The sequence below is a fragment of the Panulirus ornatus genome, chromosome 19 (assembly GCF_036320965.1).
Source record: "Panulirus ornatus isolate Po-2019 chromosome 19, ASM3632096v1, whole genome shotgun sequence".
Taxonomy (NCBI): Eukaryota; Metazoa; Arthropoda; class Malacostraca; order Decapoda; family Palinuridae; genus Panulirus; species Panulirus ornatus.
In genome coordinates, this window is record NC_092242.1 from 1,409,660 (window position 1) to 1,427,751 (window position 18,092).

General features: G+C 43.1%; 1 protein-coding gene across 1 annotated transcript in view; it reads right to left on the minus strand.

The window, feature by feature from the left end:
• LOC139755306 (roundabout homolog 1-like) overlaps positions 1-18,092 on the minus strand; it is a 432,853-nt gene that overhangs the window by 91,797 nt on the left and 322,964 nt on the right. Inside the window, exon 8 of the mRNA XM_071673426.1 lies at positions 10,634-11,220. Within this exon, the coding sequence (XP_071529527.1) occupies positions 10,634-11,220 (587 nt within the window). The remainder of the gene's footprint in view (positions 1-10,633; positions 11,221-18,092) is intronic.

Here is an 18,092-nt window from a genome sequence, read left to right on the forward strand (position 1 = left end):
ATATTACCAGGTCAGAGGTCATAGTGAATTATATCAGATCAGGAAGTTACACATAAACCATTGTGAATCCAGTCAAGTCGGGGACATAGAGACGCTGGGTCATGAGTCAAGGCAAAGTTTCTTAGATGAAAGATCCATGTGCCACACAAGGGTCAGAATTCACACGAGTCCCGGCGAGTCAGGTCAATATGACAGTGACATCATCTGCTACATTGGTAATTGAGGACCTCAAGAGATGGAACCTAACCTTACCAGAAGAAAAGTTGATGTTATTCTCTTTATCTTCATGTGTACTTCTGCTATGTTCCTCACATACACATGATAAAAAAAGAGAATATATACAGACATTCTCTTAGCTAACTCTTTTGTATATATTTCATCATTTCTGGAGACGGCCGAGGAAGAGGTACGAGGCGTGGAAAAGTTTCCTGGAATTGAGTTTGCGCGAACGATTTTAGGCTTATATGTTCGTAAAGGAAATGGAAGAAGCGAGACTTACCGGACTCCTTCTATAACTTGCCCAATTCTTTCAGATTGGTTTGCTGTTTTCTCTGCATTCAGTGTGACAGGGGAGGAGGAGCAGTAGGAAAGAAAATATCGACAAGACTTTTGCTGGATTAAAGAAGAACTGGTCTACCCGGCTGTCTGGAAAGATTTCCTCTTGTGCCCTATGACCTTCCCTGGGATGATACAGTGCCCTATGACCTTCCCTGCGACGATACAGTGCCCTGTGACCTTCCTTGAGACGATACAGTGCCTTGTATGGCCTTCCCTGAGTCGATACAGTGCCCTATGACCTTTCCTGGGATGATACAGTGCCATATGACCTTCCCTGAGACGACATAGTGCCTTTTATGACCTTCCCTGAAATGATAGTGCCCTCTGGCTTTCCCGGGATGTTACAGTGCCCTCTAGCCTTCCCTAGGAAGACACAGAGCACTATGACCTTCTCCGAGATGATACAGCACCTCTGACCTTTCCTGAGCTGATACAACACCTCTGGCCTTCCTTGGGATGATGAGAGAGAGAGATCATGCGGACAAGACTGTTAATATATGGTAGTAGGAAACAGGTTTAGTGAGAGGAATTTCCGAAGAAAAGGTAATAAAGGGGAGAGTGACGTCTATACAGTGGTGGCAACATAGTGAAGCTAGAAAGTTTAAGGAACGACAATCAAGAGAAGATAGTAAATGACATTTGCCTCGGGCGGGCAGAACAGAGGAGAAATAAAGTCTAGTACAGATACGGGAGGAGGAAGAGTGAGGCGGCCATAATGACAAAAAGATAGTCAGGTCAGGAGGAAGGGAAAAGAAGGTGAAGACAAGATAAGCAGTGAGGAAGTGCGGCAGAACTCGTCATAGATACCAGCTGTGGGAGAGACTTTATCAGATGGTGATAGGACAACCTGTGGACCGAGCTGGTGCAATGCTCTACATTTCCACCTGCCGACATACGTGGTAAATTGCTAAAGGACTACCAGCTGACCCAGGTGGTACAAGCAACTGTAAATCAGAAACTTTACGTCTACATTATTTCATTTCATGCAAACATATCATGCAAGCACATCATGCAAAGGAAAGAAAATATGGAAATTCACAAGCGATTGTTTCATAAAAAATATCACCAACCAATTCTTGCTCCAAATTAGAAAACCAATACATCTGTGTCCAGATGATGCTTTAAATGTATTCCTGCCTGAGAGAGAGAGAGAGAGAGAGAGAGAGAGAGAGAGAGAGAGAGAGAGAGAGAGAGAGAGAGAGAGAGAGAGCCCTGGGGCCCCTCCACAGATACAAGCCGTTGAGCTCCTGACACTAAGTTGATGTGCGAGTGACGGCGGCTCAAATTACGAAGGTTCCGACGAGAGCTTCTGAAAGTGTACGTTAAACTGCCACGTGTATACTGACAAGTATACATTAGACAACAACATGTATACTGACAAGTATACATTAGACAACAACATGTATACTGACAAGTATACATTAGACAACAACTTGTATACTGACAAGTATACATTAGACAACAACATGTATACTGACAAGTATACATGAGACAACAACATGTATACTGACAAGTATACATTAGACAACAAAAACTGACAAGTATACATAGACAAACTTGTATACTGAAGTATACATTAGACAACAACATGTATACTGACAAGTAACATTAGACAAACATGTATACGACAAGTATGCATTAGACAACAACATGTATACTGACAAGTATACATTAGACAACAACATGTATACTGACAAGTATACATTAGACAACAACATGTATACCGACAAGTATACATTAGACAACAACATGTATACTGACAAGTATACATTAGACAACAACATGTATACCGACAAGTATACATTAGACAACAACATGTATACTGACAAGTATACATTAGACAACAACTTGTATACTGACAAGTATACATTAGACAACAACATGTATACCGACAAGTATACATTAGACAACAACATGTATACTGACAAGTATACGTTAGAAGACCACAAGTATACTAACAAGTATACGTCAGACCACCACGAATATACTGCCTATGTTCAAAGAAAAAAGAAAACCTAGGCAATGTTGGGAGTGTGTGGGGGTAAGGTATGTGTCACATGGCAAACACAGAGGGAGTGACATGGAGAGTATACATCATACCTCACATTCAGACTGTTGAAAAAGAAATATAGTATATCCCGGATATACGGACGGGGTTGGTAAAAATATATACTTTTGACAGATCTATCGGAAATGTGTCTAGAAGAATACGACATATCGCGTATCAACTGGCAAAGAGCAATGAAAGGGACGTATGCATCATATGATCTAAATTCTGATGCTCAGTGTAGCTGTTGTCTGATGTTAAGATATACAAAAGTTAATTTCCTTTTATATTCCTATGAATGGTACTGATTAGCGATTACTGTATTTCACGGGAGATGCAACGACCAGACTGGCATTTATGTATTTTCACAAATACACTAGAAGTATGGGAGGATTATCCTTCTACCTGACGTAACCTGCGTTACTGTGTCACGATATGTAATAAAGCCGACGATTCTCTGAAGCTTATATTGTGTAGCAGAAGTAAAATATGCATGTATGTATGTATGTAAGGTACACCACTAGAAGAGGTTTCATTGGGGATTTACCTGCATCTTATGTACATTCCTTACTTATGTACTTTCTGCACGTACGTATATATATATATATTTATTTTATTTTATCTATTTTGCTTTGTCGCTGTCTCCCGCGTTTGCGAGGTAGCGCAAGGAAACAGACGAAAGAAATGGCCCAACCCACCCCCATACACAATGCATATACATACACGTCCACACACGCAAATGTACATACCTATACATCTCAATGTACACATATATATATACACACAGGCACATACATATATACCCATGCACACAATTCACACTGTCTGCCTTTATTCATTCCCATTGCCACCTCGCCACACATGGAATACCATCCCCCTCCTCCCTCATGTGTGCGAGGTAGCACTAGGAAAAGACAACAAAGGCCCCATTCGTTCACACTCAGTCTCTAGCTGTCATGCAATAATGCCCGAAATCACAGCTCCCTTTCCACATCCAGGCCCCACACAACTTTCCATGGTTTACCCCAGACGCTTCACATGCCCTGATTCAATCCACTGACAGCACGTCAACCCCGGTATACCACATCGATCCAATTTACTCTATTCCTTGCCCTCCTTTCACCCTCCTGCATGTTCTGGCCCCGATCACACAAAATCTTTTCCACTCCATCTTTCCACCTCCAATTTGGTCTCCCACTTCTCCTCGTTCCCTCCACCTCCGACACATATATCCTCTTGGTCAATCTTTCCTCACTCATTCTCTCCATGTGCCCAAACCATTTCAAAACACCCTCTTCTGCTCTCTCAACCACGCTCTTTTTATTTCCACACATCTTTCCACACACACACACACACACACACACACATATATATATATATATATATATATATATATATATATATATATATATATATATATATATATATATATAACTGCAGGCGAGAAAGTGTAAGTTGTGCATGTATGGTAAGGTTAGTTTCAGATGGATGTGTGTCTGGTGAAGTAGTGTTTGACACTGAGTTGATAGTGTGGTTGTTTAGTGGTTGTCGGGTCATTACAGTCTGTATTTGTTTTGTCAGCATTCATGTCTGTAGGAGGAGGAGGAGCCTATGTAGGGGCATGTTGTTCCAACGATAAGCTGGGGTTAGCTTTGATTTCTCTCTCTCTCTCTCTCTCTCTCTCTCTCTCTCTCTCTCTCTCTCTCTCTCTCTCTCTCTCTCTCTGGCAGACTTAATCCGTTGTCTATGATAGAGAACACTTGATAATTTCACATTTGAAGAATGTTCATCATTGCATTATCTTTCCCATTAACCGTTTTCTATATTCAATAGGCGCGGCAACTGCTGCCTTATCTGACCAGTCAGTGTTTACACTCCAAATGAATATCTGACCTGATACCATCAGTAACTAGCTATGCACAGAGTCATTAAACTCATAATAGATTTCTGTGATATTTTCAAGCAGGACATTCTGGCCTGCAGGCCCAGTTCTCTACAACCATAACATGTTTTCCTTAATTCTACCTGTCGGAACATTTTTCTGTGAACAGTTGTCATGCTGGACATATCTCTGTAAAATCATATTAATTAGCAGATTTGGTAATTCACTTGTTAGTACAGAATTAATTGGATATTTCTATTATCAGTCATCGGGCTTGTGGTCATCTCTGTGATAATTGTCCAGAATGATTTCAACATAAATATTTTCAAACAGATGAGGTGTATACCAGACCACACACACACACACACACATATATATATATATATATATATATATATATATATATATATATGAAGGTCTTCCACAAGAAATTGTAACACTACGTTCCCAAGTGCACTTTTGTGTAATGATCACATCATAAGGGGAGATAAAAGAATGAGAAACAAAGCAGTCAGTTGATATACAAGGAAGAGACGTAGCTAGGAAGCTGTCATCATTACACGAAAGTGCACTTGGGAACTTACAGTGTTTCATTTTCCTGTGGAATATCTGCATATACTAGATCACGCGCACCACTGTGACATGTTGCTATATATATATATATATATATATATATACATATATATATATATATATATATATATATATATATATATATATATATATATATATATATATATATATATATGTAGGAAAGGATCACAATTTTGCGCGTGATCAAGATATTCTTATGAGTCCACGGGGAAAATGAAACACGAAAAGTTCCCAAGTGCACTTTCGTGTATTAATAACATCATCAGGGGAGAGACAAGAGAGAAATATAACAGTCAGTTGATATACATCGAAGAGACGAAGCTATGACGCCATTTGGTAAACATGTGATTTGGTAAACATGTGATTGGACAATCACATGTTTACCAAATGGCGTCCTAGCTTCGTCTCTTCAATGTTTATCAACTGACTGTTATATTTCTCTCTTGTGTCTCCCCTGATGATGTGATTATTACACGAAAGTGCACTTGGGAACTTTTCGTGTTTCATTTTCCCCGTGGACTCATAGGAATATATATATATCATAATTTTTATTATACTTAGTCGCTGTCTCCCGCGTTAACGAGGTAGTGCATGGAAACAGACGAAAGAATGGCCCAACCCATCCACATACACATACATATGCATAAATGCCCACACACGCACACATATATACCTATACATTTCAACGTATACATATACATATATACGCGTGTACATATCCATACTTGCTGCCTTCATCCATTAATGTCGCCACCCCGCCACACTTGAAATGGCACCCTCCTCTCCCCGCGCGAGGTAGTGCTAGGAAAAGACAACAAAGACCACATTTGTTCACACTCAGTCTCTAGCTGCCATGTGTAACGCACCGAAACCACAGCTCCCTTTCCCCATTCTATCTCTTTCATCCACCCTTGTTTTCCCCTCCTCGTTCTTTCTTCTTTGCTCCCCTCTTCCCGTCCTCCTCCCATGTTTGACACTCCCGGGTAAACACACCATCCAGGCACAGTTTGATGTGATTCTCCGCGAGATGAGAATACTATCAGGCAGCCGCCATCTGTACTCGGACTTTAAACAATTTACAAAGGTAATATCATATTACAATATTCCACAGTTTTCTTTCATTCTGTATTGTTCATTCTGAAGAAAAAGGCGAAATGAATGTCAGGAGGTATAAACGAGGTGAGGGAGAGGGTCCATTAACCTATGGTGAACCGATAAGTAGGTAATGAGAAGCCAATCACGAGCCTTTATGGGTTTTCTGAAAGAGTTGCTGATACACGTTCCAGTAAAGACTCAATAAGAAGCAATAAGGAACCCGATAAAGATTCAATAATGACCAATAAGATTTCCGATAAGGAAGCCATAGGAATGAGTCACGTAGACGATACTAGGGCTTCAGGGTTCTTTAAAACGAAGCATAAGCCTTTAAAGACCACCATTTATAATGAATGACCATACACTGGCAGGGCGGCCCCCAGCAGACTGACGAAGTTAACCATGAAACTCTATTTCAGAAAATTTAACGTTGCAGGAAAGTTATTTATCATGGATAGATTACGATAACGATGGGACATGTGCATAATGAAGGACTAAGCTGTGTGTTGTCTCCATGATATACAGATAATCAGCCGAGGAACTGAAATAGAACGAAGATGACGTATCATTTTCTCTCTATATTGCTGCAGAGATACCAAGAGGTGATAACTTCACCAAAAGTTGATACAGAACTGATAAGAATCGCCTAAGCACCCATGCTCTTGATGGAAGGTGGATAAAAAGCCGATGATGAACCGATAACTTGCCACAAGTAGCCAAAAAGCCGATAACGAACTGGCAGCTCCGAGGCAAACGGTTCAGTAAAGGATGAGACGCTTAGGAGAACCCGATAAGGTATGGCTGAACAGCCCGACTGTGTCTGGTCTGGTGTAGCAATGTTCCTCACGTCCTCTCTCTCTCTCTCTCTCTCTCTCTCTCTCTCTCTCTATGTTTTCTGCCTAAAATTAGTTTTCAAAATTTCTTTGAAAATAGTTTTCATGATCACAGTGTTCTTTTCCTTCTTATTTGTTCAGTTTTTCGTGCTTTTTCTGTGGATTTCCTTGCCTTTTCTAAGAGTTTTGTTCCCGGCCCATTCTCTTCTACTATGTTACACTTCTTTATATTTTGTTTTTCCTCCTCCTACCGACTCTCTTTTTTCGTTACGTTCTTCGTACCTCTGACTGTCATGACCTGTGCCACTGTCTCCCGTGTTCTTTATCTCTCCTCCGTCTGCTTCTCGCGATCCTTTAAGGGAAGCAAGGAGCAGCAGGCCCCTCGTCCAGACGCATCCTTCTATCTGCCTTAAAGACTGCAACTTAATTTTCTGAGACTGTTTACCCACTACACCTCCAGCAGCGGTACCTTCACTCTTAATCTGTCTTTCTTTACTTCGACTCACTTTCTCTCAAAATCACCAACCATTAATTTCTTATACATTTCCGTCAAACATCTCTTTTTCTTGTTTCTTATCTTTTCATCTTCTACGTTATAACAATGAACGTGTCTCAAAACTTTTCTGAAGTGCCAAATTTACTTTTAACGAAAATTTCTCTATCAATATTTTCCTAATTTTTCGTTCTGTGCAAGTTGCAGATGTTGGCTGAGGAGCGGCCACCTTACTCTAGCTCTTCACCTTCCCCTGGTGCCGTCTGCCTCCGTCATCCTCAAGTCCTCACACTCTACATATATCTCCGCTCCGTCTGTCTTTTATTCACCGTCTTTCTTTAAACTAATAGACGAACAAAAATAAATCATCTTAAGACATATTCCTATTCGTCTTCTTTACTCCTTATTCTTCGCCTAGGTATTATCATCACGTGTCTCTGGTTCCTGTATTCATCTTCATTGACCTTCCTTTTCTCAAGTTTATTAACCATTACTTTTTCGAAGGTCCTCGTTCAGTATCGTCTTGCGTGTCTCTCAGCTTTACATTATTCTTCTTAATGATTCTTTTAGTATCAGCCTGGCGTGTGCAGAGGAAGATGGCTGTCTTCCCCCTGCTCCAGCCACCCTCCCTCACCCCCTCACTCACCCAGCGGCGCCAGCTCAATATGCAGATGGAATTTTGCTTGGACGATTTTTGTTAGTGGCAGTAAAAATTGGAAAAAAAAGGACTTGATTTCCTCGGCGACTTGAGCAGCAACCGTGATAAACCCGCGATGGAGAAGATGAGTTAAAGTTGGTGGACTGTTTGGGAAGCATTACTTGCTGCTCGGCAGTGTTAAACATTGATGAACTCGGGTCATATCCTGGAGCCGCAGAATATTCGTGTTGAACGTGCAGTCTCAGGAGGGACTGGTAGGTGGACCTGCGAGGAAAAGTGACGAGGCCGTTGCTTTCAGGTACAAGAGTGTTTGGTTTGGCGGGAGTTCGAGGATGTGTCTTGAGGCTGATAATGTGTTTTGTATGGAATAAAGGTCAGTACTGATCCCTGTGAGCTAAGAGAGTTCGAAGCAGTGCTCCACAAAGGGTCCAGACGGCGCTACTACGGACCATTCCCGTTTGATGGAGGAGGCAAGACGAGTTGGATTTTGTGTTTGCGTTTCCATCTATAAAGAAAATTTACTCAATGATATACGCCATTTGGACGTCAGATACAAAATGCTATTAGTAATGATAATGATGATAATAATAATGATAATGATAATAATGATAATAATGATGATAATAATAATGATTAACTAAACGTGTTCACCGTCCGATGTTGACCGATTGTGGCTGGACAAGTAGTGAAGTTCTTTGCTCCGAGGTGGGTAGACTGCTCCACTGCCAGACTCAGCCTGTGAACCCTGACGGAAACTTCTTCAACTTACAGTAATCCAACGCAACATTTATGTTTTCATCCATTTCTTGTGGTTCTGTATAAGTTAAATTCTATGCAAGTTTACATCCCAATACATGGTTTTTCTTCCATTACTGTCGTAGGGAGTACAGGGTGAGGAGTGAGCTTTCTTACTGTTCTATCCTGACGTCATGTACTCAGTGCAGCAACAGACAGATTCAAGTTCAAAAGCACATGACAGAAACACGGGGCCTACGGACCTTTTGTTATCTCTCTTTCCGATCATATGATCTGGCAATATATTCCACATTATCGAGAGATAATCATTATCATATAAATAGAAAAAAAGTATCGAGAAAAAAAATGCATTTTCTTTTTAACTATAAACTTTTCTTTGCATATATAGAGCGGAAAGCCACCTAGGAATATGTGTTGCATACAACTTCTGGGCAAGTGATAGTGCAATACTCAAAAAGAAAAGTCAAGTAGGGCAAGTCGGCGGCCCCACCTGCACGGGTTTCCTCCTCCTGTGTTGAAACATACACCGAGGCAAGGGAATCAACCAGTCAATACACCTGGTGAAATGCTTCACTTGTCGCCAAGTCTCACTCAATACAAGGATAACATTCTGTCACATGACAGTTCTCAGGAGAGGCTCACAATCCTCTCTTGCTATTGATTAATGAATTTACGGACCGGGGAGGTTGACACGCCCTCCTCTTCCAAGAGGCTACAATGACCAGAGCGGGGGGGGGGGGGAGTGTCACTTCTCTGATGGAGAGATGTAGGCTAAACAATACCTCCTCCAGTCCTTAGTAACTGTACCTTGTTAACCGTTAATAATATCAAGGTTCAGTTACTTCCTGTCGCTCAGTTGTGGTGATTACACACACACACACACACGAGTAGAGACATGGTTAATAAACATAAGGTTAAGACATGGGGCAACACAAGTGTAAAATTCTTTACCCGTGAAACTCGAATAGTAATTCCACAAGGTGAAGACAATGCAGCCGCCTCTCTCAGGGAATAGTAATAAATGACATAAAAATATCAACCCAAAGAATGATGGAAGATGAGCGAGACAACAGAACAACAGTTGATTATGAACTGTAGGAAGTGTCTCATTCATGAACATATGGCGACATACAGTGATACGAATGACATTTTCTTAAGACGCTTTCAATAGCGGACAGCTAACTCAATAACAACAGTAAGAAAAATTAGATGAAAATAAAAGCTGCAGACAAAATCAATATTACCGCATTTAAACAAGAGATATGGCTTACATATGATCTCTACATATATGATTGGCATCTACTCGATGAAAGAAAGAAAAGATGTGGAAAGATGTACACAAAAATTCATTTGCAACGCTGAGACAAGAGCAGGACCCAGAACTAAGTTGAAAATTACTACAAATAAATACATAACTGAAATGCAAACATGAGTCAAAGACTGACGAAGCGTACATTATGTACCTACCATCCGTAAACATACACATCAGATGTAAACAAATATTGTAGACAACCTTAGACGGTTGGTGCACCTACTTGACGTGACTGGGAAAATAAACAAATGAAAAATGAGCTGAAAACGCAGGTAAACAGTCACTCAACCTACTTGACGTACTGTAGCTGGATCCACAAAGTGAGGTAAACAAGAACAGGAGACGTAAACAAATATACAGACGTGACTCAGACATGGGTGAAATAAGAATGTAAGAATGACTGACCTGCCAAGTGACCTTCATGGAGGAAGAGGAGAGTGTGCTGAGGCCGGTAAGGTTAAGTCTCCGGCCGACCAGGGAGGGCGGTCGCTCCAGGCGGGTGGTCACGGCGCCCCCCTCCGCCTCCCCGCCCACGTCGCTCTCACCCATGCCCACCACCACCACCTGCGACCACGGCGACGGTGGCGACTCCCCGAGTGAGTTTTCTGCGCGCACGACGAAGACCTGAGGACGGCCGGCTTCCAGGGGTGCCGTGTAGCGGGGTCGCGCCACTCCCCGCGCTACCACTCGCCACTTCCCGCCCCGTGGCTCTCCCGTCGATGTGTAGGACTGAAGGGTGTACCCCAGGAGGGGTGCCTCGCCCACAGTGTGAGGCGGCGCCCACACCAGCGTGACAGAGGCGTTGGTCAAATCTGTGACGCGCGGGCGTGTGGGCGGGGCAGGAAGGGCTGAGGGTACTGGAGCTCGCCAGAAGTTACGGGCGGCTTGTGGGTCGTCACCACCTACCACCAGCAGCGACGCCGACCGTTGTGACGACCCCGACCAAGACTCCGCCAGGCAGGTGTAGCGGCCGCTATCTGTCTCGTGCAAACCTGTGGGAGACCAGGGGTACTTAGGGCGTGGCAACACTGGTGGGGTTAGTGAGGGTGTGGCAACACTGGTGGGGTTAGTGAGGATGAAACATCACTGATAAGCTTAGAGAGGATTTAGCAACAGTAAATGTGGCTTAATGTACGCTGGCAACACTAATACACAAAGGCTTGGAAACACAAGCAGAGATAAAGTGAAAATTAGAAACACTCGTGAGGTTAATAAGGTGTTGGCAACACTTCATGTAGTTAGGAAATTGCTTGACATTCAATGCACGTCTGGCAACACTGCGCGGGTTATTGCATTTCTTACAACACTCAAGACTGGATGAAAAACTGGCGACACTGACCAAGCTTAATAATATGTCAGTATAAAAACTGGTGGTTAACGCAGCTGTTGGGTGAGGGGGGGGGGGGGGGGGGGTATGAAGGTTATAAAGGCTGATGGGAAATTAGGAAGACTGGTAATAGTTTTGGGATTTAGTGCACATTTAGTCACGCTTTTTGGGCTTTGAATGACAAGTGTAACACTGTGGTGGTGGTGGAGTGATGTTCTGGTAATACTGGGGAGGGGGAAGGGGTGGGGAGGGGAGGAAAGTGGGAGTTAATACCCTCGTGGTAACAGAGTGGGGAGACTCGTGTGTCCCTAGCAACAATGGCCAAGGTTCCAGAGTCTATGACTACGGAAGGATACGTGGGTGTGTCTCAAGGTTTTTACTGTCTTTAGTAATACTGGCGAGGATAATGAAAATGCTCTTGTGGTAACACTGACACAGGCCAGAGAAGACGTGGGTAACTGTAGGTGAGGTCACTGTAGGTGAGGTCAGTACCAGGTGTGGCTGTAATCAGGCCCCTTCCTCCCCCTCCCTGCCACTCTTGCCTTATCAAACTCCTGCCATTATGGCTTATCCACCCACCCAACCTCCCTGCCACTCGGTCTCTGGCCTCATTAACGTCATGCAACATCCCACTCATTAACCCCTCGTCTTCTGATCAAGGTGAATCCCCTCCACCTGCTCCGAGAAATTGCTACATCCTCCTTACCTCTTCATAGCCCCCGGATCATCTCCCTCATACATTTAGCAGCTTCCTTGTTCCCTGTGACTTAATCCCCTATCATCCTCCAATCTTACCTCTCAGTAGTTTGCTATATCTGTCTGACCTCCTCCACTCCCCTACTCATCTCCACGTCATATCTATCAGCAGTTTGACTCAATCCCTCTGACCTCCTCCCAATCCCAAAGTTGCTCCCCAATCAGGCTGGCGTCAGCAGCGGCTTCAGACAGTCGTTGTACGAATAATTTCAACCAGTACTTCGCCAGCAGCCATATCTAGGTCCAGGGCTCTCTCTCTCTCTCTCTCTCTCTCTCTCTCTGTAACATCAGATAGAGAACCTTACCAAGTTAAACAATGCAGGTAATACACACCCCCGCCAATAAACCTAGTTTCCACTGGGACTGCTTGATGGTTTTCTTGAAGACTGGTTCATGACCAAAAAGTAGAATTGTTTTATTTTGAAAAAGTTTTTAAGCTTCTTAATGTAACAAGAGGAAGGGTCAAAATTTTTCAGTGTAAGTGAAGCAGGGTTCAAGCCTTTTCGACTTGATTAAAGAAAGGTTAAGCCAGTTTGATATGACAAGGAATGGCTCATACTGGTGGAATGTGGAGGAAGCAAGCCTTAAACGTCCTGACGTATTGAAAAAACATGAAGGCATGTTTGATGTAACGTTAAGGCATGTTTGATGCGAGATGAAAAATTAAACCAATTGGTTTTTAAGGGTTTTCGAAGCTTGACATAATGCAGGTAGAAGTAAGGTAGTTATGTGTAACAAGAGGGACTGAACCAGTGGGATGTGATAGACGCTACTTTACAGCAGACAGGGGTGCCACTGGACGGGTTTATTGAGTATTCATTCCTGGCAGATGTGTTTGATCACACTGTTTTCCAATTATTGGATCAATCAAACCAGTTTGTGATGATAAAACAGGTTTACTCAGCTAACAATGACCGGGAGAGGGTTGAAGCAGAGAGGACGATAAACCTGTTTATCATGGGAGAGAAAATGATGACATATACTGAAAAGGAAAATGTTTTAAACCTGTTTATAATGACATGGAGAAACCTAAACTAGTTTACGGAGGTGAATATGATGAAAGTGTAAGACATGAGAGGGTTAATCCAATTCAGACTGGTGAAGGAGGAACCGGAACCATGACAAGTTGAGGAGAGAAAGTTAAACCGGTTTACAACGGCAGAGGAAAGCATATTAGCTTGTTTACAATGGTAACGGCAAGGCTAAACCAGTTTGTAGTAGAAACGAAATTACTGTGTCTGTGTGTAACGACCGAGGCACTCCGTAACGAGAGAGAGAGAGAGAGAGAGAGAGAGAGAGAGAGAGAGAGAGAGAGAGAGAGAGAGAAGAGAGAGAGAGAGAGAGAGAGAGAGAGAGAGAGAGAGAGAGAAGTCCGTTGAATATATAACTTTAAAGGCACAGGTAAGTCAATTGGCAGTGGAGTGCTTGTGGCCCGTCTGCTGGCCAGCGAGGGTTAATCTATAAAGCAGAGCCAGACTGATCATCCAACTAGACCTATTTACATAAATATCATTTATCAATTCATTATTACCTCTCCCTCCCTTCTTCCTCTGTATCGGGTTATGCATTTTTCTTACCATTCACATTTACGTATTACTGTGTTTTTTCCCTTCTCGCTATTTACCTGTCTTTCAGCCTCGTATCTTTCATTCAACCGTGTCTTATCATCCCGTCTGTCTGTCTGTCTGTCTCCCTCTCTTACACACCCATCCATACAATCCCAGCTCTCCCCTCGTCTCTCTCTTTCCCCTCCATCTCTCCCCTCCCCTACCCTTCTATAGGAACCCCTACAGGTCATTCACACCAGTAACACTGGAACCATTAAAATGGAAGTTCCATTGTTCCTTTGAGTCAGCAGGTGTGTGACCAACCCGCCGCTTCACTTCTCTATTGTTTCCTTCATTAAATTATTGTCAAGCTTCAGGATTTTATGACTGACTGCAAGCTAGGAGACGGTGTGTGTGTGTGTGTGTGTGTGTGTGTGTGTGTGTGTGTCGGTATGGGGAACCGTCTGCTTGCTTCGGTTACTTGTGCATGTATTCTATGCCAATATTCTTGTGTCTTTATTCTCTTGGATTCATTGTTTCTTCTGTTATCACTTGTCTCTGACTCTTTTGTATTCCAAACCTATTTTCTATTCTTTCTTTCTTTCATTAATGCTTTTTTATATTTCTTAGTTGTCCTCATCTGATTAAACTCATGTTTCAATACATTGCTTCGTTACATTTCTCTCTCACCAAAAATCTCGTCCTAAGTACTGCTGCTGGCTGGCAGCCAGTGACCAGGGAGGCATATCTCCGGTGCTACCTGCCTTGGTATCGGGAGGGATAATGTATGCAGCGCACTAAGCTACCATTTCAGTGGCTGTCACATGTCACTCCTTTGGCCCAAGCATCTCATTTCTTTCTACCTTCACAAGACGTGAGCTTCTGGAGCTCAGCCAACAAACATACAAATTCTCCATCTTGTAAATAACACTTGACAATACGTCACCCACACAATATCTTTCCATGCGGTGAGCGCTACGGGCTAGCCCTGCCTTTTGGACAAAAATCTCGTTGTAAGCTCTAGTAGGTAGAAAGACACTCGCTCTAGCTCTCTCTCTTTTGCCGTGTCTCTCAACCTTCTTCCTCCTCTTTCTGTCTCTCACACTCCTTCCCAGTATCTTAATCACCCTCTCACTCTCCTCTTATCTTCCCCCATCGCTGATTCCAGCCATCATTCTCATATCCTCGCTCTCACTAATGCTCCATTTCCTCCAGAGTTTATGACAGTCGTTCCCTTTTAATTCTCTCTCCTTCACCCTTCATCGACCCTTTCCTCCGTTCTATCTCTGGTCCCCTTTCATCGATCCTCTCCTCTATTCCATCTATGCTCCCCTTTATCGATCCTGTCCTCTGTTCCATGTCTGTTTCCTCTTGTATAGGACTGTTGTCTGTTGCCCTTCCTCTTGCCATTCTTCGTGTGTGTGTGTGTGTGTGTGTGTGTGTGTGTGTGTGTGTGTGTGTGTGTGTCTTCAGGAAGCAGATGGTAAGCAACCACTGACCAGGAAGGCATTACCGCCTTGACATCAGGAGGGTCAGGGACGGCGGAGCAGCGCAACACAACTTCAAATGCTGTCAAGTTCCCCTACTTGGCCCAGACTGATGTCATTCCTTTTTACTCCACAGGCACGTGAACTGCTGGCACTCACTCCACAAACACACACAGTCTTCATCCCTGACTCTTCCTGCGGTGGCCTCTATGCGCTAGCCCTGCCAAGTGACACATCTCGTCCTAGGTACTCGTTGGTAAGTATTCATATATATATATATATATATATATATATATATATATATATATATATATATATATATATATATATATATATTCTGCTACGTTGTCGATCTATCTAATAGTCTTCTTGTTTACCTATCTAAATACCCAGTCTTCTTCTCTCGTTGCGTCTGTCTCAATTTATATTTTACTGACTTCCATCCATTCCTGTTTCGTAATTCTTTCGTTTGTCCACTTTACTCCCTCATACCAGCTTTTCCTCCCTGGATAACTTGCACTCACTCTTCTTTGTTCATACTTTTACACCCCTTCCCCACCTCTTCCTCCCTCTCCCTTCGCATTCTTATCCAATTTTATAGACGTTTCCTTTTTCTGCATCTCCCTCAGAGTCCTCTCATCTTCTCTTTCCTTCTCTCATGCCTTTCATGTGCCCCTGAGTTTTTCCAACTCCCTCCTTGCCTCCCTCACTCTCTCCTTCCCCATCCCTCCCTCCCTCTCCCCCGTGAGACTGGGGCCACCTGCTCCACCAGACGGATATTCGACTTTGACCTTCCAGTCCCCTCCCCCTAGCCCAGGTCAAAGGCCTCACTCTGTATATGGTGGGTGGGTTAAGGCTCTCACAGCTGTGAACTAATGTGAGTGTGTATAGTGTGTCCCCTCGGTCATCATGGAGCGTAATTCGTTGTATCATATATCCTTAAAAGGTTTAATTTCTTCCAAGTAAGTTTCTTAACATCTTGATTCCTTCGTGATCCTCTTGTTTGTCATTATGTCTAATTATCTTTATTAACTTCTCAGAACGTTTAAAGTCTGTCACTTGGGTTATTAGAACGTAAAAGTGATGCACTTGTCACTACAATGTTTAAGATCTTACACTTATGTTATCAGAACAAAGCCTTTCAGATGATTTTTTAAAACGTTTCAAGTCTTTGAATTAGTGAAACGTTAAAAGTTTTCTTTGACTTATCAAAATGAAACTCCATAGAATGTTCTCAAATGTTAATAGAATACTTAGCTTAATAATTTCATATTGTTTTATAGGTATTTCCTTGGTTAATCCATTCAGAGTTTTCTTAGAAGATGCTGAATGTTAAGGAGGGGATCTACCGTCACGAGCATCAGATCAGAAGATCCATGAGGAATTAACATCAGCCGCTCTCACCTTAGCTCAAGTGCCTCATTTGTTCAGTCATTTTAGGACATTGTGGAGGTACGCAGTCTCCTCCCCCGTACGGCCAAACTGGATCCTCCCTACTCTCGTAAATCTCCGGACCTTGCAATCATCGTCATCACCTTCTATCATGTTCAAGACTTGACCCTTCACCTTCCTCCGCCCAACAACATATATCCTCAGTGTGGCGCATATTCACCTCCTCTGTGCACGCCACCCTACCTTCCCTAGAACGCCGCCTCTGAGTCTCACAGCCTCATGTTTCACAGACCTTCTTGCTTCACAGCCTCCTACTATTGCGCCCAAACTGTAGAGCCCCTTGCCTTACAACCTGTATCTATACCCTTTGCTGTAGCCCTTTCCATTAAGGATTTTCGTATTAATGAACATTTTGCTTTACATGTCACAAATGTCGTCAATCGTTCTACCTTCCTAGTTCCTCTCTATTCCACCCTGTTTCAGTCTTCACTCCCACCTCTCCATTTTCAACATCTTATCATCTCTCTTTTCTGTTCTTTCTTCCTCCTTTTTCTTTCCCCAGCATCCCCTCCTCTTCCATCATACTCTCACCTAACCAATTACCCTCCCCTGCCTGGGCCCCCTCACTACGCCTGCACTGCACCAGGTCGTCTCCATTAGCGTGTTTTAAGCAGCCCTAAAATGTTCCTCGTAATTCCTCATTATCTTCCCTCCTATTTAGGCTTTTCCCTTAATGAACATTGGTGTTCTTCCATGTCGACGGGCATTTAATTAATTCCACAGGTAATTGTCTTACCTCTCCTGCCGGTGCGTTCCCAAGGCATCACTACACATCCCGCCTCCGCTGCCTACTGCCTTCTGTCTTGACGGACCTCTCCTGACGTCTACTGTTAAACTGCTCTCTCTCTCTCTCTCTCTCTCTCTCTCTCTCTCTCTCTCTCTCTCTCTCTCTCTCTCTCTCTCATTCTTTTTCTGCTGTATGAATTTGTTACCCTGGATAACGTCTGTACACCTCTATGTACGTATGTATGGATCTACTTGTGTATGTATTGTGTTTCATGTGTGTACATGAGCTTACGCTTGGAAACTGGTCCGCATGTATGTCCATGTGTGTACACCTGAGCGTGCGTGTATGTGCATGCCAATCACGGATATCAAAGAGCCTCCTCCTGTACAGCCAGTCAATTAAAAGCCCCAATCATCGAATCTTTTATTACCAGCCAGACCTATACCGTACACCACAGAACAGACCCACACAACATCACAGAACAAACCCACACAGTACCACCATAGAACAGATCCACAAGGCACCACCACAGAACAGACCCACAAGGTACCACCACAGAACAGACCCA